This window comes from Crocuta crocuta, unplaced genomic scaffold (genome assembly GCF_008692635.1).
Source record: "Crocuta crocuta isolate KB4526 unplaced genomic scaffold, BGI_CrCroc_1.0 scaffold21, whole genome shotgun sequence".
Taxonomy (NCBI): Eukaryota; Metazoa; Chordata; class Mammalia; order Carnivora; family Hyaenidae; genus Crocuta; species Crocuta crocuta.
The window spans coordinates 3,569,951-3,596,401 of record NW_027527938.1 but is presented as its reverse complement, the minus strand read 5'-3'; the positions used below and the strand labels follow the sequence as shown (position 1 = coordinate 3,596,401).

The 26,451-nt window shown below is 38.4% G+C and overlaps 1 protein-coding gene across 1 annotated transcript in view; it reads left to right on the top strand.

The window, feature by feature from the left end:
- WDR49 (WD repeat domain 49) overlaps nt 1-26,451 on the top strand; it is a 136,920-nt gene that overhangs the window by 58,073 nt on the left and 52,396 nt on the right. Inside the window, exons 8-9 of the mRNA XM_077752230.1 lie at nt 19,968-20,132; nt 23,488-23,603. Coding sequence (XP_077608356.1) covers nt 19,968-20,132; nt 23,488-23,603 — 281 coding nt within the window. The remainder of the gene's footprint in view (nt 1-19,967; nt 20,133-23,487; nt 23,604-26,451) is intronic.

The following is a 26,451-nucleotide window of genomic DNA, read 5'->3' as shown; positions in this document are numbered from 1 at the left end:
ACTCATAGGACTTTTTTTTTTTTTTAACAGGGAGATGATTTATTCTGGTGTTTGGAAGTACTTAGCAAATGTTGTGGGAGTTGAGGCAGTAAAGGGAGTTTACAGCCAGATTGTGAATGTCATTCACTGAATATACCACAGCCTGGTCTAGGAAAAATAAAGCATGGACTTGAGGTTAAAACAGCAATTTTCGGGGTGCCTGGGTGGCTCAGTTGGTCACATGTCCAACTCTTGGTTTCAGCTCAGGTCATGATCCCAGGATCATGGAATTGAGCCCCGCATATGGCTCCGGACTAAGTTACGTGCTGAGTGTGGAGCCTGCTTGAGATTCCTTCTATCCCTCTCTCTCTGCCCCTCCCCCAACTAAGATAAAATATAAACATTTTAAAAACCCAGCAATTTTCACAGTGTGATCTCAGACCCCTGGTGGGAGGAGGGGGGAGAGCTGAGGGGCAGGCTCAGATTCTTTCAGAGAATCTGCAAGATCAAAACTCTTCATCACAGTATTTAGTCCTTCACTTTTCTCACTATTGTCTCATGAGTGTACAATGGGGTTATCTAGAGGCTGCATGAGGAGTGATGACATCATTGCTCTAATGGCTAATGGAATATATGCTTTTGTATTCTTGTGTTTTAACAGGTCCTCAGTTTAAATTTCTAGTATGGTAAATATATAGTATATCTATCTTTGCTCCTGTCTCTCTGTCTCCCACATAAATGAAACCTGTTTGGATTCTTCAGCAATTTTTAAGAGTTTAAAGGGATCCTAAGATCAGAAGTTTAAAATGTATTTTTTAAAGTTTCCTTATTTATTTTGAGAGAGAGAGAGAGAGATCACAGGGGAGGGGCAGAGAGAGAGAGAGGGGGAGAGAGAAAATACTGAGCAGGCTCTGCAATGTCAGAGCAGAGCCCAACAACGGGCTCAAACCCATGAACTGTGAGAAAATGACCTGAGCTGAAATCAAGAGTCAGACGTTTAACCAACTGAGCTACCCAGGTGCCCCCAAGATTGAGAGTTTCTAGAACCACTGAGTTAGATCAGAGTTCAGAGTCTGGGCAGATAGCTTATCGTGTCTAACCTCCAGTTGATCGATGCTTAAAAATGTGTGTATCTCGTGACGAGGGTATGGGGTGGTGGAGGTGGGCAGCATAAATGTGAAATTGGTAACAGCACATATCTCTCCAGCATTGCTTTGCTATAGCCTGCCTCTTGGAAACAGCCAGCTTTAGCGAGGCTCCGCCTGCCCCCTATACCTCTCAAGTTAAATGCTGGTGATTTATGACACTATTTTTCTTATGAACTTCTTGATATTCCTTCATCTTTGTTTTAAAAATGTTTATGCGAAAGCAAGATGTTAGGAGGAATTAGAATGTCGGAGGGGATCCTGAATTGGGCTTTGTTCAGAAACGCCCCTTCAGGTGAGGTAGGTGTTCGTCCTGTCCCTTCTCACTTCAGTTCTGGCTCAGAAACATTCATCCCCAGAGCTCCTCTTTGGTCTTCTCAGCTCCTGAAGTCTGCAGGGACACCCCACACTTACCTCTCCCCTCTCTGCCTGTTGCTCACATTTCTAGTTGTTTCCCAGTCAAACACTTAACTACACTCCCATTTTTCTCTCCTTCTTTGATTTTGACGTCAAGGAAAGATCTTTGCTTTCCACTTCTGTATTTTCCTACAGCTCCTTAGCCTCTCCTGAGCATCAAATATATATCTCAATTGATAGATTTGGTCAAGTATCTACCATTTCTCATTCCAGCTTCAAAAGGAATCCAGGATTTTTCAGTTCATAGGCACTTGCTCTTCGGTTATCAGTTTGGTGTATTTTTTTTTTTTTGGTGGACTTTCTCTTTGTCTGAGTTTAATGAAAACCTTCCTTTCTGTTGTCATTTTAACATGTTGTCGAAGCTTTATTATTATTTCATTCTGTTTGGTCTTCAGTGGAGATCTGACATAATCCCCATCTTAAAGCAACTTGGTGCAGCTATGTGACTTTTCTTTATCTTCCTGCCTTTGGTATCCTTGCACCCTAGTCTAAGAAAGTGATATTACACCCTGCAAAATCTTTTAAAAGAAACCACATGCTTTACTTCACGCGGCAAAGCTTGCCCGCACAGCTCGCAGCAGAACAGGTTGGGACAGGATGAAGGAGTCCCTGGAATGCCTAATTTTGAAAGAATCAAAGGAACTCAATATCCCGGAGGCAGTTCTAATGAACTGTCTTTGCACCGAGTTCTTAAATGGAGCTTTTATTAAAAACTCATGAAGGTTAGGAAACTTTAAAAAATGTATTTGTTGGTAGCATATAAACTGGAATAGATAAAATTTCTGAGTGATCACTCTAGCTCTCATCCTAATGATGTGGGCTTATGTGTTTTTGTAAAATATGGTGATGTTTCAGTTTGTCTTGCATCTAGGACATATTTATAGTCAGACTAGATATTTAGGCATCATTGCATTTAGGCAGTTATTGCTATTAACCATTTTTTTGTTTAAAGAACTTATTTTTGCAAAGCACTACATGCTTATGAGAAATTAAGGCAATGCAATAAGCTCAAATAAGGAATTAAGTATTGCTGAAATACCACCAACATATTCTAAATATTTCTGTGTACATAGAATATTTTATAGAAGTATGGTTCTGTTAACTTCTTTTTTATTCTATAATATCTTGGGATATAGTTACTTGTAGATAAGTGTATGTAGATCTGCTAGATCATTTTTAAAGAGCAGCACAGTATCCCATTGTATGTGTGTATCATAATTTACTGATCCATTTGCCTTGATGAGAATTTTGCTATTATGATTTTTTTGGTGCATAAATATATTCACACTCATGAATTTATCTCTCTAGGGTAAAATCTTAGGAATGAATTTCTAGGGTAAAATAGATGCATATTAGATAATTTGATACACAAATTGCCTCCCAGAATCTTACCATTTTACCCAATCTCCAAGAGTAAACAAATTAATCGCATACATGGTTATGTAAAGAGACACGTCTGCGGCTGCCTCCGGCAGGAACCCTGAGATCCTAGCTGGGGTCCCATGTCCCAGCATGAGATGTTGACTTTGAACATTCGAAGACTAGACCTTTTTCATATTAGCCAGAGTGGTGCTCTTTCTTGAGGACCACCTCTTCCACTATCACAGCAACTCATAACGCCAAATCATTCTTTCGAAATAGGGCTGGGATATAATTTTTTAGTGACACTACATCTCTTGTCCTCTCTTCTGCACACCATTTTCTGGGAATTGACATATTTGAGAATCTAACCAATTCAATTGGTAGTTCCCTTGGTAATCATAAATCTGAGCAAAGGGAAGTGGACAGGCTTGAGGGAAATTTATCTCCACCTTACAAGACATTATACCTCTTTCGTCCTTGTATTCAGGTCAATATCAATGAGTTTCTCTTTTGAACATAGCTGGATGAACACTGATGAAAACTTCCTCCTTGCCTGCCTTATTTGCAGGGATCCAAGTGACCTTCCTTTTATTGACATAGCTCTTCTTAAGTGGTCAGCTTAAGGCTGTGCTTGGTTATGTGTTGTTCCTGAGGCCATGGGCTCTGGTCACTTGGAGACACGGGGAGTACCCTAGTCTTAAGGTTACATTAAATCATATACATACACGCATACACATGTGTATATTTAAATGTGATTAGCCTGGAAGGAATAACACATTTCAGTGTTACAAAACTCAAAAGGGTATACAGTGAAAATTTCCTCTTCTCTGTCTCTATACCCACTCAGTTTCCTTCCCTCAAGGCAACCAGTTTTGTGATTTTCAGGAGCTACTTTTAATGGCTATTCTATTCATACATAAGGAAACATATATACTCACTTTTAAATATGGATATATGTAATTCTTTTTTTTAATGTTTTATTTCTGAGAGAGAGAGAGAGAGGCAGCATGAGCAGGGAAGGATCAGAGAGAGAGGGAGACACAGAATCCGAAGCAGGCTCCAGGCTCTGAGCTAACTGTCAGCACAGAGCCTGACGTGGGGCTCGAACCCACGAACCATGAGATCATGACCTGAGCCCAAGTCGGATGCTTAACTGACTGAGCCACCCAGGTGCCCCTGTAATTCTTATTTAAGAATTGATATTATTTTATTTTAAATGCTGTTTACACAAATGATAGCGTATTATATACACAGAAACACTGTTCTGTACATTGATTTTTTATCTAACAAATACAGACTAAAAATCATCTCATTACCTAGAGTATCCTCTTTCTTTGTTATAGTTGCACAGTATTCCACTACATGGGTGTAGTGAAGTTTAATTGTCAGCTTTTGGGGATATTTATTGATTTCAGTATTTTTATGTTACAAATAATGGAGTCATTTTCAACCTTGAACACAGATTTTAGCACTAGTGAGGAAATATCTGTGGAATAAATTCCTAGAACTGAAATTATTGAGTCACAGTATTTATGTCAGTAACCTTAATGGATATCATCAAGATTCTCCATAAAAGCCACATTCAATCCATTGGAGGAGTAGGAAAGGATGCTTTCCTCAGCCTCTCTCATCATCACAGTCTCAGCCTTTTTAAAAAAGAATTTGTTTTTTTAAGAGCACTTAGGTTCACAACAAAATCGAGTAGAAAGTAGGGAGAGACCCCCATATACCACCCCTGTCTTCTCACACATNTTTTTTAAGAGCACTTAGGTTCACAACAAAATCGAGTAGAAAGTAGGGAGAGACCCCATATACCACCCCTGTCTTCTCACACATACCCTCCCCCACGATCCACATCACCAGAGTGGTACATTTCTTGCAATGATGAACCAGTACTGACACATCATCATCACCAAATGTAACCACAGTTTACATTAGAGCCAGTCTTCGTGTAATACATTCTAAAAGTTTAGACAAGTATATAATCTCATGTTTCCACCATTATAGCATACAGACTTTCAGATTGGCTTCTATCACACAGTAATATGCATTTATGTTTTCTCTATGTATTTTAATGGACTGAAAGCTCTTTTTTTTTTATATGTTGAATGGCATTCCATTGTATGGCTATTCCACCATTTATTTATCCATTCTCTTACTGAAGGACATCTTGGTTGCTTCCAGCCAAGAATGAATGGTCCTACTGCTCTCCGTCCTCATCAGCATTTGATGTTGTCAATGTTCTAGATTTACATTCCAATAGATGTATAGTATCACATTATTATTTTACTTTGCATTCCCCCAATGCCATAAAATGTGGAACATCTTTTCATATGCTTAATTGCCATTTGTTTATATTCCTCGGTTAGCTGTCTGTTAAGATCTTTGGCCCATTTTTTAATTGGATTGTTTTCCTGTTGAATTTCAAGAGGTTTTTTTTGTATATTCTGGATAACAGTGCTTCAACATATATGTCTTTTGGAAATAATTTCTCCAAATCTATGCCTTACCTTTCCAGTATCTTGACAGTGTCTTTTGCAGAGGAGAAAAATTTTAATTTAATGAAGTCCAGCTTACCGATTATTTCCTTCCTTGACCATATCTTCAATGTTTTATCTAAAAGGTCATTGGCAAACCCAACATCATTTAAATTTTCTCCTATGTTGTCTTCTTGGTGTTTTACAGTTTTGTGTTTTATGTTTTTAGGTTTGTGCTCCATTTTGTTAGTTTTTGTGAAGGATGTAAGGTCTGTATCTAGACCATCTTTTTACATGTAGATGCCCAGTTTTTCCAGACCATTTGTTGGAAAGACTATCCCTTCTCCATTATATTGTTTTGGTTTCTTTGGCAAAGATCAGTTGACTCTATTTATGTGCATCTATTTTGGGGCTCTTTACTCTGTTTCATTGATCTAGTCTATTTTCATGCCAATATTACACTGTCTTGATTATTGCAGCTTCATGCTAAATCATGAAGTTGGCAGGGTCAGTCTTCCAATTTTGTTCTTTTCCTATAATATTGTGTTAGTTCATTTGGGTCTTTGATATCTCCATACAAACTTTAGAATTAGTTTGTCAATATCCACACAAAAGCTTGCTGGGATTTTTATTTGCATTGTATGGAATATACTGATTAAGTTGGAGGGAACTGAGATCTTGACAATATTGAGCTTTTTTATCTACAAAACATGGAATATCTCCATTTGTTTAGTTCTTTGATTTCATTTGTCACAGTTCTATAGTTTATGCCATATAGATCTTATTCATGTTTTAGATTATACCTAAGTATTTAATTTCAGTGGATGCTAATGTAAATGATATTACAATTTTATTTTCAAATTCTACTTTTCATTGCTGATTTATAGGAAAATGATTGACTTTTGTATATTAACCTTGTATCCTGCAATCTTGCTGTAATCACTTTGGTTCCGGGAGTTTTTTATTTATTCTTTCATATTTTCTACATAGAGGATCATGTCACCTGCTAACAAAGACAGTTTATTCCTTACTTTCTAATCTTTATACCTTTTATTTCCTTCATGTGTCTTAGTGAGTTAGGTAAAGTTTCTATATGATATTGAAAAGGAGTGAGGAGAGGGGATATGCTTGCCTCGTACCTGATCTTAGTAGGGAAGCTTCATGTTTCTCACCATTAAGTATGATGTTAGCTGTATGTTTTTTGCAAATACTCTATCAAGTGGAAGAAGTTCCCCTCTACTAGTAGTTTAGTGATTTTTTTTTTAAGTGAGAGGGAGAGGGAGAGAGAGAGAGAGAAAGAGAGAGCACAAGAGAGAGCGTGTGGGAGGGGTAGAGGGAGAGGGCGAGAGAGATTCTTAAGCAGGCTCCATGCCCAGCACAGAGACTGACAACTGTGAGATCTCAATCTGAGCCAAAATCAAGAGTCAGTTGCTAACCAACTGAGATACCCAATTGCCCCAAATTTACTGGTAATTTTTATCATGAATAGGTGTTGGATTTTGTCAAATGCTTTTTCTGCATCTATTCATATGATCACGTGATTTTTCTTTTTTTGCCTATTAGTGTGATGGTTTGGATTAATTGATTTTCAAATGTTGAAGCAACCTTGCATACCTGAGATAAATATCACTTGGTTATGCTATGTGATTCTTTTAATGCATTGTTGGATTTGATTTGCTATTGTTGTTAAGTATTTGTGCATCTATGTTTATGAGACATAGTGGTCTGTGGTTTTCTTTTCTGTAATGTATTTGGTTTTGGTATTTTGTTTGGTTAGGGTGATGCTAGCCTAATAGAATGAGTCAGGCAGTTTTCTCTCTGCTTCTATCCTCTGAGCAAGACTGTAATAAATTGGTATCATTTCTTCATTAAATTTTCATAGAATTCATCAATGAATCCATTCAGCCTAGTGCTTTCTGTTTTGGAACATTATGTGTTTTTAATTTTTTTTAAGTTTATTTATTTATTTTGAGAGAGAGTGGTAGAGTGGGGCAGAGAGAGAATCCCAAGCAGTGCAGAGGCCGATGCAGGGCTAGAACTGATGAACTGTGAGATCATGACCTGAGCTGCAACCAAGAGTCAGGCGCTTAACCGACTGAGCCACCCAGGTGACCCTGTTTTGGAATATTATTAATTATACATATTCATAGAAATACATACACCCCGATGTTCATAGCAGCATTATCAACAATAATCAAACTATGGAAAGATTCCAAATGTCCATCGACTCATAAGTGAATAAAGATGTGGTACATATATAAAATGGCATATTATTTAGCCATCAAAAATAATGAAATCTTGCCATTTGCAATGACATGGATGGAGCTAGAGTGTATTATGCTAAGCAAAATCAGAAACAGACAAATAAATACCATAGGACTTCACTCATGTGGAATTTAACAAAACAGATGAACATATGGGAAGAGGGAAAAAGAGACAGAGAGGGAAACAAAACATAAGAGACTCTTGACAGTCAAGAACAAACTGAAGATTGATGGAGGGAGAGAGGTGGGGATGAGCTAGATAGGTAATGGGCATTAATGAGGCCACATGTTAGGATGAGCATTAGGTGTTGTATGTAAGTGATGAATCATTGAATTCTACTAAACCCAATATTGTACTGTTAAGAAACAAGAATTTAAATACATTTTTTTTAAAAATCAACAGTATTAACTTAATTTTTTCTTTGATATAAGCCTATTTGGATTTCTCTTATGTCTGTTTTTTCTAGTATGTCTATTTCTTCTTGTGAATTTGGGAAGATTGTGTCTTTATTTTTTTTATTTTTTTATTTATTTTTTTAAAATTTATTTATTTTTGAGAGAGAGAGAGGCAGCATGAGCAGGGGAGGGTCAGAGAGAGAGGGAGACACAGAATCCAAAACAGGCTCCAGGCTCTGAGCTAGCTGTCAGCACAGAGCCCGACATGGGGCTTGAACCCACGAACTATGAGATCATGACCCGAGCTGAAGTCGGACGCTTAACTGACTGAGCCACCCAGGTGCCCCAAGATTGTGTCTTTAAATAAGTTGGCCCATTTCATCTAAGTTGTCAAATTTGTAAGCATAGAGTTTTTATAGTGTGTATTCCTCTATTACCCTTTTAATATATGTGGGATCTTTAGTGATGTTCCCTCTTTCATTTCTGTTACTACTGATTTGTGTCTTCTCTCTCTCTCTCTCTCTCTCTCTTTTTTTCTTACGTAACCTAGGTAAAGTGTTATCAGTTTTAGTGAACTTTTCAAAGTATCAGGTTTTGCTTTCATTGACTTTATTAATTTTTGGTTTTCAGTTTCATTGATTTCTGCTCTAGTTTTATTGTTTCTTTTCTTCTGCTTACTTTTAGTTGCATTAACTTTTTTAATATATGCATAAATTTTCCTCTAAGCATTCCTTTCTCTGCAGCCTAAAATTTTTTATTTGTAGTTTCATTTTAATTTAGTTAATATTTTAAAATTTCTCTTGAATTCTTCTTTGGCCTATATGTTATTTAGAAATGTGCCATTTACTCTCCAAGTATTATGGGATTTTTCTAGTTACCTTTCTGTTGTTGATTTTTAGTTTAATTTCATTATGGTGAAAGACCAGACATTGTATGATTTTTATTCTTTTAAATGCGTTGAGGTGTGTTTTATGTCCCCAAATATGGTTTATTTTGGTGAATGCTCCATACAACCTTGAGAAAATTATGTATTTTGCCATTGTTGTATGAGGTAGTTTATTTTATATTTGTATCCACTTCATTGATGATATTGTGGAGTTCAACTATATCATTACTGATTTTCTGCCAGCTGGTTCTGTCCCTTCCTGATAGAGGAGTGTTGAAATCTTCAACTATGAAAGTGGATTAATGTACTTCTTACAGTTATACCAGTTTTGCCTCGTGTGGTTGGATGCAGTTGTTAGAGTCATACACATTAAGGATTGTTATGTGTTCTTGGAGACTTGACCTTTCATCATTATTCTCCTCTTCATCCCTAATAACTTTCTTGCTCTAAAGTCTGCTTTGTCTGAAGACACTATAGCTACTCCTGCATCCTTTTGATTCATGTTAGCATAGTATATCATTCTTTGTCCATTTTATTTTAAATCTGCACATATTTTTATATTTAAATTGAGTTTCTTTTATACAACATATAGTTGGGTCTTGATTTTTGATCCCATCTGACAATCTGATTTGATTTGTTCATTTGGTGCATTTACATTCAAAGTGATTATTGATATAGTTGGATTAATAGCTTTCATTTTGTCTTTGTTTTCTATTGGTTGCCCTTGCACTTTGTTCCCGTTTTCATCTTCTACTTTTTCTGCCTTTTGTGGTTTTAAAGTGATTCTATTTGTTCTCTTTTTTTTTTTTTGGCATATCAGTTATATTTTGTTTTTAGTTTTTAAAAATGGTTTCCCTAGAGTTTTCAACATATGTTTGTAACAGATCCAAGTCTACTTTCAAATAACACTATATTACTTCACAAGTAGTTTTAGTACCCTATAATAACAAAATAATCTAATTCTTCCCTTTTTCCCCTGTATTATTGCTGTCATTCATTTCCATTATATGTTAGGATATAACTACATATTATCATATATGTATACATAAGCATATATAATTTAGTGCATTGTTGGTATTATTGTTTTGATCTATTAGATCAATTAAGACCAAGAAAAAGAAAAGTTTTTATTCTAATTTTACTTATTCTTCTTTAATGTTCTTCCCCTTTTATTTAGATCTAAGTTTCTGACTTAATTTATTTTCTTTCTCTTTAAAGAACTTCTTTTCACATATTTTGAAGGTAGGTCTACTGGCAACAAATTCCTTTAATTTTTGTTTGTTTGAGAAAGTATTTCTTCTTTATTTTCAAGGTGATTTTCACAGAATACAGAATTCTATGTTGGTGGGTTTATTCTCTCAACACTTTAAATATTTCACTGGATTCCTTCTGGATTGTGTTTTCTAAGGAGAAGTCTAATGTAATTCTTATCTTTGTTCCTTAGAGGATAAGTTATCTTTCTTATCTGGATCCTAAGATGTTATCTTTGACTGATATGCCTAGGTGTCCTTTTTTTTTTTAATTTTGTTTTGTTTGTTTTCTTTTTTCTTTTTCTAGCATTTATTCTGCTCCATGTCATGTGAGCTCCCTGAATCTGTGGTTTGGTATCTGTCATTAATTTGGGAAATTTTTCATTCATTCCTGTTTCAAGTATTTCTTTTCTTCCTTTTTTTCTTCTCCTACTTGTATTCTTGTTGTGTGAATGTTATACCTTGGGTTATTGCCCCACAGTTCTTGGGTGCTGTATTTTGTTTTTGCTTTTGTTTTCAGTCTTTGTCCTCTTTGCTTTTTCAGTTTTCAAGGTTTCTACTGATACATCCACAAGCTCAGAGATTCTTTCCTCACCTATATTCAATCTATTCGTAAGCACATGAAAGCCATACTTCCCTACTGATCCGTAGCATCTCTTTTTGGTTCTTTCTAAGAATTTCCATCTCTCTGCTTATGTTACCCATCTGTTGTCACATGCTATTTTTGCTCATTAGAGCCTTTAGCACGTTAATCATAGTTTTTTCAAATTTCCGATCTGATAATTCCAACATCCCTGCCATGTCTGGGTCTGATGCGTGCTCTCTTTCTTCAAACTATGTTTTTTGCTTTTTAGTATGTTTTGTAACGTTGCGGGATTTTTTTTTTACCACAATACTTGAGATTCATTGTTTCACCACTTCGAAGAATGAAGAGGTGGACACAAAATGAGCAGCAGCCCAATTTATTAGAGTATAAGATCAGAAAGGAAGAATAGTAGGAAAGTTCTCTTTACAGATAGGGGGCATTCGAAAGTGAATGCCCCTGAAAATAGGCAAGGGTCCTTGTTTTATAAGGTTTTGGTTAGCCTTTTCTCCTCTTCCCTTTCCCCTTGTTCTTTTCAGGTTTTACCCTTATTGGATGGTTAACTCTACGTGCTAGGTTGTCCATTCCTGATTGGCTTTTTCCATTGTATGAGAGGTGGTCTATGGCCCTATGTAAGTCTTTCTTCAAATTCTTGAGGTGTCTTAAACTCTAAGGTTTTTTCTAGTCCAGCAAGAAAGCGAACACAGGATTCAAATGCAAGAGATGGCTATTGTCCCGAAAAACAAAAGAGCCCCAGTTAAGGGTCTGTGCTCCATTTTTATTGGGATCAGAAGGCTTACAAACATGGTAATGGATGTGCACAAAGAGACAATGAAACTGTGAATATTAACTCACGGATGTGAGAGAAAGGAGATCTTAAAGATATGCTGGGTTAGGGGGTTGGGTTAATACAAAACAAAATCCTGGCACCGGGCAGCCGGGTTGAAGGTTGTTTACAGCAGACTTGAGGCACCACCTCTATTTCCTAAACTGGTCTAGGGGGCAAGAATGACAGAGCAAGTAACCTCAGGGTCAGTAAGACACCTTTTACTGGTCTAGGGGGCAAGAATGACAGAGCAAGTAACCTCAGGGTCAGTAAGACACCTTTTTTTTGTTAATTATCTTCACCCCTGGCAATTTCGCCCTGCAGTGGTCTAAAGCCCTAATTTAACCTGTTTACCTAATTTGGTCCTTCCTGCCTATGAAAGCAGCTTTCTGCTATAGTGCTAAATTGGGGGGCACTTTCACTCTGAATATCTAATCATGTTTATTTCATATACCTTTGTTCTATCTTAGGGCCTTTGCTCCCACCTTTCTATATTGGGGCCTCTGCCCCACCTTCTCTATACTCTTTTACCTAATCTAGTTACCCAGAATTGGGGGTAAGCATCCTGTGGCTTTCTAATTCTTTATGCCTTGTTAACCCATCAATGCAGGCTCAGGGAATTCCTAAGCTTATTCCTTACACTGAGGGAAACCTGAGGGGCAGTAGGTGGGGTCTGTTACATTCTTAAAAGGAACCTTACGTCTGAGGTGGTTTGCTATGGTCAGATACTCCCAGCATTGTTCCAAAATATGTGTTTTTCCCATTCAGGGACTTCAGGTCCTAACCTTTCCCTCTCTGCCTACTGAATCCTATATCTTCTCCTATCAGTAATTTTTTTCTTCATAGCGGGACATAAGGTACCTTTAGAAATGTGGTGGCAGGGGCGCCTGGGTGGCTTAGTCGGTTAAGCGTCCGACTTTGCTTAGGTCATGATCTCGCGGTTCATGGGTTCGAGCCCCGCGTCGGGCTCTGTGCTGACTGCCAGCTCAGAGCCTGGAGCCTGTTTCAGAGTCTGTGTCTCCCTCTCTCTCTGACCCTCCCCTGCTCACGCTGTCTCTCTCTCTCTCTCCTAGAAATAAATAAAAAAATATTAATTGAAAAAAAAGAAATGTGGTGGCAAGGTGTGGGGGCCGGGAAGGATTCTATAATCCTAGGATTAGGTCTCAGCCTCTTGTGAGCCTGTGTTTCTGGACATATGTGAGATTCACACATGCTTCCCCGTTGTCCTCCACCGTTACGTCCAACAGAAAGGCTAGAACCAGCTAGAATTTGGTATTTTCCTTTCCCAGGTCAGTTAAGTGCTGATAAAACTCCAGCAGGTGTGACCCTGGTTAAGTAGTTTCCCTTGAGGGCAGACCTTGTTAAGAGGAACAGAATTACTCTAAGGTATTTTGAAATCCTTTCCTTCTGTGCCCCACAGGAGGCAGGAAGGTTTTTTCCTCCAATATTACAGTAAAAACCTGGTCGATATCGTCAAAATAAAACTCATAAAATTGTGGGGGCCCCCTATGACTGGCTCCCCCTGGAATTTTTAGTTCTCAGACTTGCCCACTAAGAGCCTCCAGCAATTCGTCAATTATAGTTCTGGTTTTTCTATCTCAGCACTGTTTCCCGTAGAGTTTCCAGTTCATGAGTTCCTGCTCTGGTAAAGTGTTATTTTCTCTATTTGCTTGTTGATCTCCAGTTCTGAGGGGGCAGCCATTTGCCGTGCAACCTCATTTCTATTATTGATCGGAGAAGGGTTGTTGNTGAAGAGAACTTTTTTTTTTTTTTTTTTTTTTCTTAGGATGGATGACTTCTAAACATGCAGAACCAGAACCTGGAAGTCCAATCTCGACTCCTTTTTGAAGTAGTGTTTTCTCAGCTCTTTGTTTAGAATGAGGGAAGTGGTGACGTTTTAGAGTCAGAGTTGCCAATACTTAGTATTGAGCAAGTGATTTTAACTTCTTTAAGCCAGAGTTTTTGTATCTATAAAATAGGGATTATAATACCTCCCTTGTAGATGTTCTGTACGGGACAAAGGGTATTGTATATAAACATGCATGGAACAAAGCAGGAGTAAAAGCTAAATAAATATTAGCCAAAAAAGGGGAAGTGATATTTTTCTGTCACCTAGTTCCTGGGGTTGCCAGATGATTTGGGGAGTGTTTTGAATGCCTGTGTAACGTGATCACAGCCTACCCCTCACTCTCTGCCTAAGCCTACCTCCTTGCTAGTCCTTGAATGTGCCAAGGGCACTTTACCTCAGGGCCTTTGCATTACTCTTTCCTTTGCCTAGAACTTTTTTCACCTAGGTATCTATATGGCTCCCTCCTTTACCTCAGTCATGCCTACTAATGATTCTTCAGGGAGGCTTTTTCAGAGCGTCCAGCTTTGAATTCACTCCCAATGATTTCTACCTCCTTCTCAGTTTTATTTTTCTCCCTAATGCTTGTCACCGCTAACCATACATTTTTATTTTATTTTATTTTCTCATCTGCTTGCATCTCTACCCCCCACTAAATGTAAGCGTAGGAATTGTTCACTGCTGAATCCCCAACGCGTGGATCCTGGTCTTCCATATTGTAGGGGTTCAGTAAACTCAAGGAAATTCATTGAAAAGAGCAAATTACACATTACTCTAAAAAAGGTAATAAATAAGATTTACAAATGGAAAATGGATGCCTTAAAATATTTGAATCCTTTTTCTATACCAGTCTGAGATTTTATCATTCCCCTCACCTCCCGACTTATAGAGATGTAACTTCTAGAGATTTGATGCACAATAGAAATAAAGGAGGTAGCCTACTTTATATTACGGGGACGCACACAACACTGACTGAAAAATAGAACTATAAACAGCAATTAAATCAAATGTCCTCATCCCTGGGTAGCTAGCGATATCTGCTGCTGTAATTTCTGATTTCCCTTCTTGCTTAGACGTAGGGCTTGGAATGCATATAAAGACAAGTAAAATGCCTACTGCTGTTGGAATACAAGAAGACAATTAGGGGACATGGATACAACCTCATATCTCTTAGAATTGCCTCATTGGCTGTGACAGCTTCAGATGAGAGAGACAAAAAGACCCATATATTCCTAAACGGTTATTAACTCGGGTACATAGGTGGAGAACAACAATTTGCTCGGGCAGCCCACTTATGCTGGAGTGAAGTTATTCAGGCAGTGGCATTTCTGCTCTGCAGACTGCCTGCAGACTGGCAGGGTCCCATTGGTTGAGATCTCATGTGATAAGAAGCAGCCAGGAATGAACCAAAAACTTAGAGATTTGGTATCGTCAAAATCTGGCATATAAATATGATGCCAATACTAATCCTGGACTTTATTACTGAGAAAACCAGCTTGCTAAAAATAAGGTGCCCCACCCCCAACACACTCTCCATCCAGTAGTCAAACACTTCTTTCAGCTGCCAAGTGATGTTAAATGCACTTCTCTCTCACCAAACTTTGAGAATCTTTTCACCTGCCTTGCTTTTCTTGTATTCTGAGATTGTCATAGTGACCGAAGAGTCTGGTTAGTCCTGGTAGTATGTTTGTGACACAGTCAGTCCTTGTTTTTCAGCACATTGTTTTCCTGGAGATTGCAGATTGCCATCAAATGAAATCTGACTGGCTATATACTGTTGCCGTTATTGATTCTGATTTCGTGAGAAATTGTTAAATGAGCAGAGAAAGGTGCTGAAAAAGGAAGAATAGTGTGTTGGGGCTATGCCAGGTGGGCAGAGGAGGGAGAGTTTTGCTGCAAGCAGCAAAGTGTGGAAGTTACTAATTCTTGATTGAATGTCTACAGCACAGAAAAGCTATGCGGTTGATAATACTTTGTAATGTGGGAAATGCCAGTCTCAGACAAGTAGGCAAGGCTTCTCCTTGAACACGGTCACATTTTACTTTGCTTTTTCTGTTTATTTTTAATCAGGGGATGCCCATCTTTTACTACCAAAATGCCTAACATATAAGTGGTCGATAAATATTTTTTGAACAGAAATAATAAAACTCTTCACAACCTTTAACCCTTTCTTTAAAAACACCATTGAAATTTTTACTCATGCTTGGAAAATTGTATGTTTTCATGGTTTTCTTTTTAACGAATACAATTCAAATTGGTAGGTAATTATGTGAGAAATTCACAAGTCTGATTTAATTTGAAATTTCAATGTACATCTACAATCTGGCTTCTAAAATTTCAATTGTCTGTATTTGCTGTCATGGTTGAAAGAAAGCAAGATATTAAATATTTTTGTTGAACTGGTTTGGGTATGAAAAGGGATATCACCCAAAACAGTTAGACAAATAAAGCTTAACTAGAATAGTAACACTAGTTAACTTTTTTTTTAATGTTTTATTTATTTCTGAGAGATAGAGACAGAGTGAGAAGGGGAGGGTCAGAGAGAGAGAGAGACACACACACACAGAATCTGAAATAGGCTCCAGTCTCTGAGCTAGTGTGAGCACAGAGCCCAACACGGGTCTCGAACCCATGAACTGTGAGATCATAACCTGAGCTGAAGTTGGCCGCCCAACCAATTGTGCCACCCGGGCACCCCAACACTAGTAACTTTTATGGCTTATTTATTGTATGCCATGTACTGTGCTAAGTGTTCTACAAATAATAGTTTAGTAAAACCTCTTAAAAATGGTTTGAGGCAAGTTACTGTGATTCTCTCTGGTTTATAAGTGAAGGAACTGAAGCTTGGAGATGTTAAGTAATGAGGCCCAAGGTCAGACAACTGACCTTCAAACTCAGGTGTCTGCACTTCAGACCTGGTGCTCTTGACCGCCTTGCATATGGCACAAATCAAAGCAAACGGAAACCTAGTCAGTTGATATGGAGTGGTAATTGAAGAAGTAGGTCACATTATTTCAAGATTCAGGACATTTGTCCTAGAAATTATGCTATTGTTTAACAATTGTAATGAAATATTTAAGCTATTTGATTTCATGAGAGAAAATGTGTAACATACATATAGTTTGAGATCATTTAATTTTTTTTTTTTTACAAATAGTTTATTGTCAAGTTGGTTTCCATATAACACCCAGTGCTCATCCCCACAAGTGCCCTCCTCCATGCCCATCACCCCCGTCTCCCTCCACACCCATCAGTCCCCAGTTTGTTCTCAGCATTCAAGAGTCTCTCATGGTTTGCCTCTCTCCCTCTCCCCCACTATTTTCTCCCTTCTTCTTCCCCACAGTCCCCTGTTAAGTTCCTCCTAATCCTCCTATACGTGCAAATATATGGTATTTGTCCTTCTCTGCCTGACTTATTTCGCTCAGCATAACAACCTCAAGTCCATCCATGTTGCTACACATGGCCAGATTTCATTCTTTCTCATTGCCATGTAGTATTCCATGGTATAGATAAACCACATCTTCTTGATCCATTCGTCTGTTGATGGACACTTAGGCTCTTTCCATGTTTTGGCTATTGTTGAGAGTGCTGCTATGAACATTGGGGTCCATGTGCCCCTATGCATCAGCACTCCTGTATCCCTTGGGTAAATTCCTAGCAGTGCTATTGCTGGGTCATAGGGGAGTTCTATTGTTAATTTTCTGAGGAACCTCCACACTGTTTTCCAGAGGGGCTGTACCAGTTTACATTCCCACCAACAGTGTAGGAGGGTGCCCGTTTCTCCACATCCTCGCCAGCATCTAGAGTCCTCTGATTTGCTCATTTTAGCCACTCTGACTGGCGTGAGGTGGTATCTCAGTGTGGTTTTGATTTGTATTTCCCTGATGAGATCATTTAAGAAGTTGTTTGATTCAGAGTTGCAATTTGTAATTTCAGGGGGAAAAGGCTACAAGAGATCATGTGCTCACGATCAGTTCTTTGCTGAGCACAAATGTTGCTCTCTTTTCTCCTTTTTACCTCTGAACTGCTGGTCCAAGTAAACAGCTCTTGCCTGGACTATGACAGAAGCCCCCAGATGGTCTTCCCCCAACCCCAACTTGTTCTCCACATCATTGCCATGATTATCTTCACAAACCAACTCACAAAAGTTGCTGTATTACTTTCACCCTCACCAAGAACAGTAATTGACACTGATTTTGAGGCGTACATGCCACTGACAGTCTAGTGAAAGCTAAGGCCCTACCCAGTAAGAAGCACTTTATACACACGATCCATTATTCTCTAACATTGCTCTTTTTTTAACATTTTAATTCCAGTATACCTGACATACAGTGTAATATTAGTTTCAGGTGTATAGTATAGTGATTCAACACTTCCATACATCACCTGGTGTTCATCACAAGAAGCACACTCCTTAATTTCCATCACCTATTTCACCCACCCCTCCACCCCCCTCCCCTCTGGTCCCCATTGGACTATTCTCTCTAGTTAAGATTCCAGCACAGCTCTGTAGGGATTTCAGTACCTGTCACAAGCTTGCGTCTTCATCTGCTATCCCACTGTTTATGTCCTCCTCTGGGTACTCTGGCTCCATTACACTTTGCATTGTTTCTCATGCTTAGAATACTCTCTAAGTTCTCTCTTCTGAGCACACTCTTAATTATCTGAAATACTATATTAGAATAGAGAAGACCTTATGATGTGTCTGTCATAGAAAGCCCATGATTCAGACCTCATTATGTATGCTTGGGAATGGTGCTTAGCTGATTAGAATCTCATTTTCATCACTAGTAGAATGAGGGCAAGAACATTATTTACTTTACAGAGTTTTTATAAAGATCAAATGAGATAAGGAGTGTAAAGGGCTTGGCGTCCAATAAATACATGTTCCTATCTTCAATCCCAGATTGATCATCCTCACCTTTTATTCCCCATCCTAGTGAGTGAGTTTTGCAGTTTACTCTCTGTGCCCCTCTCTGCAACATCCAGGGGAGAGACCTCTAGACCTGTAGTATTGTTTGGCATTTTTCTGTTTCTTGTCTGTTTCTCCATCTATGCCAATAATGCTCACTTCAGGCTGTACGTCAGTCACCCGAGAAGCTCTTTAAAAAATGTTCCTTCCTTAGTTTGCTTAAAGCAGAGTCTCTGATCTGGTATACAGGCATGGTTTGTAAGGTTCCTCAGGTGATTTGAATGTTTGAGCCTACACTGTAGATTCCTTTGGAGCAGGGATTCATTAATGAGCCCTGCTGCTGTCATGGGGCTGGGCACAGAGCGGACGTTCAGTGCTTGCACCAGAAACAAAGGAATGCATGCATGTGTGATGGCCGGCTATCGAGGTCTTCTGAATATACATTTGATAAACCTTAACAACCTATTATAAAGATGTGATACTCAAATTGACAGATTATTGAAACATTTGCATTCATACCATGATAATCAGTACCAATGCAGATAAAGACATGCTAGAAGTTCTCTCAAAGGCTACCTGTTCTTCAGGCCACTTCCTATCTACCAATTTGTGTGTTCAGTGTTGTTTATTTATTTTTTCATTCTTTTGGGTCCCAAAGTCATATGAGCGAGATGACTTTTTTAATAATGTGTATTTATTTATTTTTGAGAGACAGAGAGAAAGCATGAGCACTAGTGAGTGAGGGGCAGAGTGGGAGAGAGAATGCCAAGCAGGCTCCATGCTGTCAGTGCAGAGCCTTACACAGGGCTCGAACCCACAAACTGAGATCATGACCTGAGCCAAAGTTGGATGCTTAACCTACTGGGCCAGCCAGGCGCCCCTGGGGGAGGTGACTTTAACCTCTTAAAGGGTGCCTAAATACCTAGAGCTAAAATTAGCAGTTGACTTGCCTGTATAACATTTCTCACCGTCAGGCTTCTATATGTGATCCCATCCCTTCTAGCATTGTTTTGTTATCTTCCTCTTGGGGTATCTATTGAAGATTCATATTTAATCTTCCTGTGTTCTTTTTTTTTTTTCCAGCAAGTAATCAATAACTGTATTTAAATGTAGAAATCTATACAGCACCTTGAGAAAGGAGGAAGAAAGGAGCTAATGGCATTAAAAGTGATAGCTCTAGCATTTTGTTTAAATTAACTTTTTCCCCCATAATGTCTGGTAGCACTTTCTTTTCTGAATTCTAAATAGAAGCTGATATATAGTAAAATGCCTCTTTTCATATAGTAAATAGTGTCAGAGCACCGTGACTAATGAAATCAGCTTTCTCACTTAAATGCAGAAGATTTTTACGTTTATTTTCAATAGGACTCGATTTCCGTTTAATTTCAAATGGCCTCTAGACAGTAAGCTGAATGGTGGGTAAGGGAAGTAGATTCCTATCTTTTCTGGAAAAGGGAATCATGACTTCATTACCTCACTTCTGGCTTAAGAATTAAAATGTTATCAGTTTAACAAAGAGGTGGACCTCAGTAGTGGAAAGTCACAAATTAGATATTTTTATTGAAATAAAAGTTGTGGATTCTAGGACTATATTTAATTTCTTTACAATGTTATTTTCTCTTAGGTAATCAGCTCTGATGAGGGGTCTACTGTTTCCTTCTGGATGATAGACACTGGGCAGAAAATCAAACAGTTTACTGGTTGCCATGGCAACGCAGAAATCAGCACCATGGCCCTCGATGCAAATGAGACACGGCTTTTGACTGGCAGCACAGATGGGACCATAAAGGTGAGAACACAGTGATGTTTTCTATCCACATATGAGGAGGCTAAATACGATGTGAGGAGACACAGCTATAGCTACATTTGTTTCTACCTTTTTGGCCATGGAAGAGAAAAGGTGAGACAAGATTAGAAGAGTTAAATAACCCATACCGTCTAATAACAAAGCTGTTAGGAAAAAAAAAAAAAAAACTTTAGTAGAAAAATGAATAATGATTTCTCTGAATAAATTATTTAGAATAGAAACACAACGTGGCATACTTATTTCAGAAAGCCTTTCTCAGGGTCCTGGATACAGTACTACTTTGGGAAATAAGAAGTCCGAATAATTTTCCTATGCTTCAGCTAACATCCCTAGTTTCCCTCTTCTTAGTTTATAAAATGAGAAATCAGCGCAACCAAGAAAACTTGTGAAAATGGCAGAGATGCACATTTTGGGGCAAATGAATATTTCAGAATCAGCTCATGTTATAATTAGCACATTTATGTGAAGGCAAGTGAGATGGTGAAGAAGGATAGGAGGAAGAACAATCATTATCTTATTTATTTTCATCCTGAACCTACAGTATTTAATACTTCCACTTTCATTATTTTGTAACTATTACTAATTTCTTTGGGGAGAAAAGTACAAAAATGATCAAATTTTCATGCCAAGCTTAGATATTTGCTGTCTGGAGTCATGCCTACCAGCGAATCTCCTCTGCTCCCCTCAGCTCTGAGACTAATGACAGTCTTTTGATTGGAGATGGCTTGTGACACTTTGAGGCAACAGAAGGCAGTTTCCCAGAATAAGCTTTGAATGGTTCACAAACTTCTGTCATAGCTGGAATGAGAAGGATATTAATTAGGCGTACCTTCCATGGTGGGTGTATGACGCATGCTGGTAGCCTGCAAGGGAGGTTAATGGAAGGTTACCAGGATCTGTGGGAAGAACATGATGGAAGTGGAGTTCAGGGATATTCTAGGCTGACATCTGTCAATGTAAAGGAGGGGCTATGGCAGGTGGCAATGAGAATTTCTGAAAATCAACAGAGCCGGGCCTCTGGGAAGGTTAACAGCATGAGGTTAGGGACTGGGAGCTTGGGTTTAAGTAATCTAGTTTACGGGAGAACCGGTAAGGCATGTGAAGGTAATGGGACAATCCCAACCCCAATAGACAAGGTGGAATAAAACAAGAACAACTGAAACAGGAGTATCAGACAGGCTTAGGTAAAAGGAGCAAGTGAATATCCCACTTACCGGTCCTGGGGCATGAGACCAAAATGAGAAACGAAATGAATAGATTAGGTACAAGTTACACAGTCCAGAGTAGGGCTGACTTGCAGATAGTTGCAAAATGGCTTGCAGATAGTCCCAGCTAAAGGACTTAATAGGACCTGGGGACAGTCAGATCTTCACGATACCTATTTGTGGGTGTTATTCTAGGCGGGCTTGGTAAGAGCCATGTTTAGAGGACACCGAAGTGACATGGGTGAAGATGTTCACCCTTCAACATTTCAGCTCAAGCCTTGCCTCTTAGAAGTTAATGTGAATTTAGCAGTATAATCACAGCTTTTGAAAGTACATTTATCTTTATCATAATAACTCAACAGGATTCTGAAATTTGGCAACCTCTATAGGATGCATAAATCAGGGTTGAGCTGCTCTGGACATAGTCTATGAAGAGACAGGAATGAATGACATTTTCCAATCTCGTTTATAATTTAGAATCCAAAACCAGTACCTATGTCATCAAACATTTAAAAGTATTGCCCTATTTATTATGGTTCTGAAGTGTCGGATTTTTAATTAATTAGTGTGTTGAATAATTAATGTATGCATACAGTAAAACTTGAAATATCAAAGAGTTATACAGTGAGAAGAAAGCCTCTTTCTCACCTTCCTTGTAGCTACCACTGTTACTGGTTTCTCATGCATCCTTCTAATCCATGAGCTCCATTTGTTTCACAATGGCCCCCTAGTATATACAAAGTTATGCATTTTGCATTTTCTGTCTTGGATACTGAGTCATATGAATGCATACAATAATAATAATGTAGCTAACTTTTATTGCATACTTACAACCAGGTACTGTTGTAAGCACTTTATATGTACAAACACATGTGCACACTCCCGCAGCCCACCCCAACATATATATCTATATAGTTGGTATTATTATTATTATTATGCCAGTCTTATAGAGGAGGAAACTAAAGCCCAAGGAGATAAAGCAAATTGCTTAAGGTCTCATAGCTGGTCCAGTTTGTTTGTTTGTGTTTGTTTGTTTGTTTGGCAGAGCTTGGAAATATGGAAATGATATATTCTTCTTAATGGCTGCAGTATATGCTACTGTATAGGTATTCCATATTCTGATTGTTTAGTCCCTTGTTAATGAGCAACTGGGTTGATTCAGGTCATTAGCCTTTATAAACAGTGCTTCAAGAGAAGCCTTCAAGGGTGCCTGGGTGGCTCAGTCAGTTAAGCATCAGACTTCAGCTCAGATCATGATCTCATGGTCTGTGAGTCTGAGCCCCACATTGGGCTCTCTGCTGTCAGCATGGAGCCTGCTTTGAATCCTCTGTCCCCCTCTCTCTGTGTTCCTCCTCTGCTCATTCTCTCTGTCTCAAAATAAACAAACTTTTAAAAAGTATAGCCTTCGAAATATGTCATTTCACACATCTAAGTGTTTCTGTGAGATCATTTCCTAGAAGTTGAATTTTTAAGTCAAAGAGTTTATGCAACTGAATTTTGGTAGTGCCAACTTGGTCTTTGTGTAGATGCACCAGCCACGTTTCATAGCAGGGCTTAGTTTTAACTGCTGGTGACCTAATGATGTTCAGGACCTGGGTCCTGCCTGAGGAAGTAAATTCAGAGTCCTTCTCCTCCATAGGACTGGAGCTGGCATCCACTAACAATAGGACATCTTACTGGGAACAGATGGTAAATCTATGCACAAGGACTCTGTTTCAGACTCTGTATTAGATGTTTAATCCTCCAGATATCCCAGAGGAGTAAGCTTCCTGTGTCATAAATGAGGAAACTGAAATTTAGAGAGATTTACTTAGAGAAAGAACCATAATCTCAACACTCCAATCATGTAGCTCTACATGATTTTGTGTCTCCCCCTTTAAAATGCATACAAATTCACAGCCTTTGAGTCAACTGTTAAAATAGATTGATAGGGTTACAGGTAGAATTATAAATATAATGGGTTATTTAAATGGTGAGAGGATTTTCTTTAATTATTACATACCCTAAGTGAATCAACCTTACATAGTCTAGAATATAAACACAAAAGCTAAAACTAATCCTATTACACTGTGTCATTTTACTCACTGAAGAAGACATTTTCTTTTCTTGTGACTTAAATTTTTCTCTTAAAGGTATGGGACTTCAATGGATACTGTCACCATACCCTAAATGTTGGTCAAGAGGGAGCTGTGGATATTTCACAGATCCTGGTTCTTAAGAAGACAATACTGGTTACAGGCTGGGAGAGGTATGGTATGCTTCATGTAAATCCATAGAAGGCAAAAGGAGAGTGTTTTCATTTTAATCAAAATCTAAAACATAAAACAATATAGAAATCTTGACTGATTCTGAGTCATTAACTTGCTGGTGATCTAGGTGAGTGAAATTGGTTGGATTGACTGAATGCTTAGTGACTAAAACATCGTAAGATCATGTAGCTCAAGCAGCTTTGAGAGGAGTTAGAAGGCTTTCTTCTGGCTTTTGGAATCTTTTTCTTCAACCATTCCAGGCAGGGTCATAATACCACTTGCTGAGTATCAACTCCAAAAGTGTCCTAAATTTTATAGTCAATAAATTCTTAAAGTACAAATAATATTCTTTCAACTATCAAGGAAACTCATTTCTTCTTCTCTCGTTACGGAGTTGAAATTGCAGCAAAGAAGGAAATAGGCCACTGAATTCTGTGTTAGCACTTCCTCCATGTCAGGGCAGAGAGGGCTTTCACAGCCTGCTTACTGTTCTCAATGAGCAATTCTTCCATTTCATTAGAAGGAAAATTACTTTCCTTTCTTTTTCTCCTGAGAGAACTGAGGGATAATAAACAGGACCTTTTCTAAGGCATTGTATAAGCACTAGGAAAATTAAAGTGTGGTATTTTCTGAAAATATATTGTCCATAAATTCAACAGTTCACAAAATATAGCTCTAATAGGTAATTTGCCCCACATTTTCACTATGGAATTTTAATCTTCATGATTTGAGGCTGGGATTAAAATCGGATTTTATACCTAGAAAACTAGCAGTATGTATTTGGGGATTTTTATCAATCAAATGAAAGGCTTTTTCTTTTAACACAAATGTGCATGTGCAGACTAGAAAATATGCCACTTACAGCTTAGTTTTCAGGGGTAGTTTGACTACAAGGAAAGAAAATATAATCTACATTGTTCTACTTGAAATTAAGAATTAATTCAAGGGCCGCCTGGGTGGCTCAGTCAGTTAAGCATCCGACTTCAGCTCAGGTCATGATCTCGTGGTTCATGGGTTCGAGTCCCATGTCAGGCTCTGCTGACAGCTCAGCGTCTGGGGCCTGCTTCGGATTCTGTACCTCCCTCTCTGCCTCTTCCCTGCTCATTCTTTGTCTCTCTCTGTCTCTGAAAAATAAATAAACATTAAAAAAAACAAATTCAATAATCTTCACCTTTGAAAAACAAGGCTTTCTCACATCCTGCGAATAGTCATGATCCATTAATGACTTATCTATTAACAGACTATGGCCTAATTATTTCTGTTGGGCTATGGCAATAAATAAGTTTAATTCTCAAATATTATGGCATGGTAGATGTGAAGTATATAGCTGATCCAACTTACATTTTGAATATAAAATTCTTTGAAAAAGAATTTAAAAGTTAATCAGTGTAAGTCTTAACCTTGGTAGTACTGTTTTCTTAATTATATATCTTGAGACTTCCATAGAGAAATTTACATCAAAGGTAAGGTTTTTTTGATTGCTTACGCAAGTCAGTTTTAAAAGATTAAGTGAAGAGAGTCCTCTAAAAGTGGCCAGAAGAACACCTGGGGGTGCCTGGCTGGCTCAGTCCATAGAGCATGTGAGTCTTGATATCTGAGTTGTGAGTTCAAGCCGAACACTGGTCATTGAGCTTACTTAAAAAAAGAAGGAGGAGGAGACACCTGAGTGGCTCAATTGGGAAGTGTCAGACTCTTGATTTTGGCTCAGGTCATGATCTCACAGTTCCTGAGACTGGGTCCTGAGATTGAGAGTGTGAGAGGTAGAGAGGGGCAGAGGGAGAGAGAGAATCTCATGCAGGCTCCATGCTCAGCACAGAACCCAGCATGGGGCTCAATCCCACCACCCTGGGATCATGACCTGAGCCAAAATCAAGACTCCGATACTCAACTGACTGAGCCTCCCAGGCATCCCATTAAGCTTTCTTTAAAACCTAGAGGGGGGTTGCTTAAGTTAAGCTGTAGCTTTAACTTTAGGCTCTAACTAACTCAAGAGATTGGTTTACAATTTTTCCCAGGATAGGATAGATATTACCTTTATAGACTGAGGTACCTAAATAAGCATCTGATTTATTTTATTTATAGTGCTTTCTAGCATTATTCCTTTACATATTATCTGACTTAATCCTGAGCTTCATTTGAAAGGTAGGCAATATTTTATAGATGTCTCGATCTCTGTCTTAAGGTGTTAGCTCTATCAGCTCATTTGCTTTCTGGACACGTCTGACTGCTATCTCAAATTCAACATATTCTAAACTGAATTTATTATTTGTTCCCCTCCTCAAAATCTGCTTTTCTCTCTTAGCTTCAGAGCTTTGGTTACCAGCCAGAGACCTGAACATCTACCTTGGTTCTTCCTTCTCACTCAGCTTCACAACCAAGTAATCTTACCTGTTTTATATTCTAAATATTTCTCAAACCTATCCCTATTATGACTACAACTGTATAATTCAGATCATCATTTCTACCTGGATGAATGTCACAGCCCTTTTCTCTGGTAATGCCCCCTTGATCTTCTTAGATTCTGCACATTTTAACTGTAATAATTATTTCTACAACGCATTCCATCTATGTCACTTCCTTGGTTAACACCTTTCAGAGTTGTCGACAAAATAATTTGAAGGCCCATCTGGCCTGGGCCTATTCTTAGTTTCATTCTTGCCCGTTCTCGCCTCAAATAGGAACGTGCTGTCAGGGCACTCCCAGGTAAATTATACTTTTTCACAACCCCTTGCCTTTATTCTCTCCCCTTCTCTAGGAATCCCTCCCCAAACATTGTCCATAGGGCCAACATTTATGCCTGTTTCAGGTCTTTGTACATTTATCTTCTCCATCAGGACATCTCTCTCT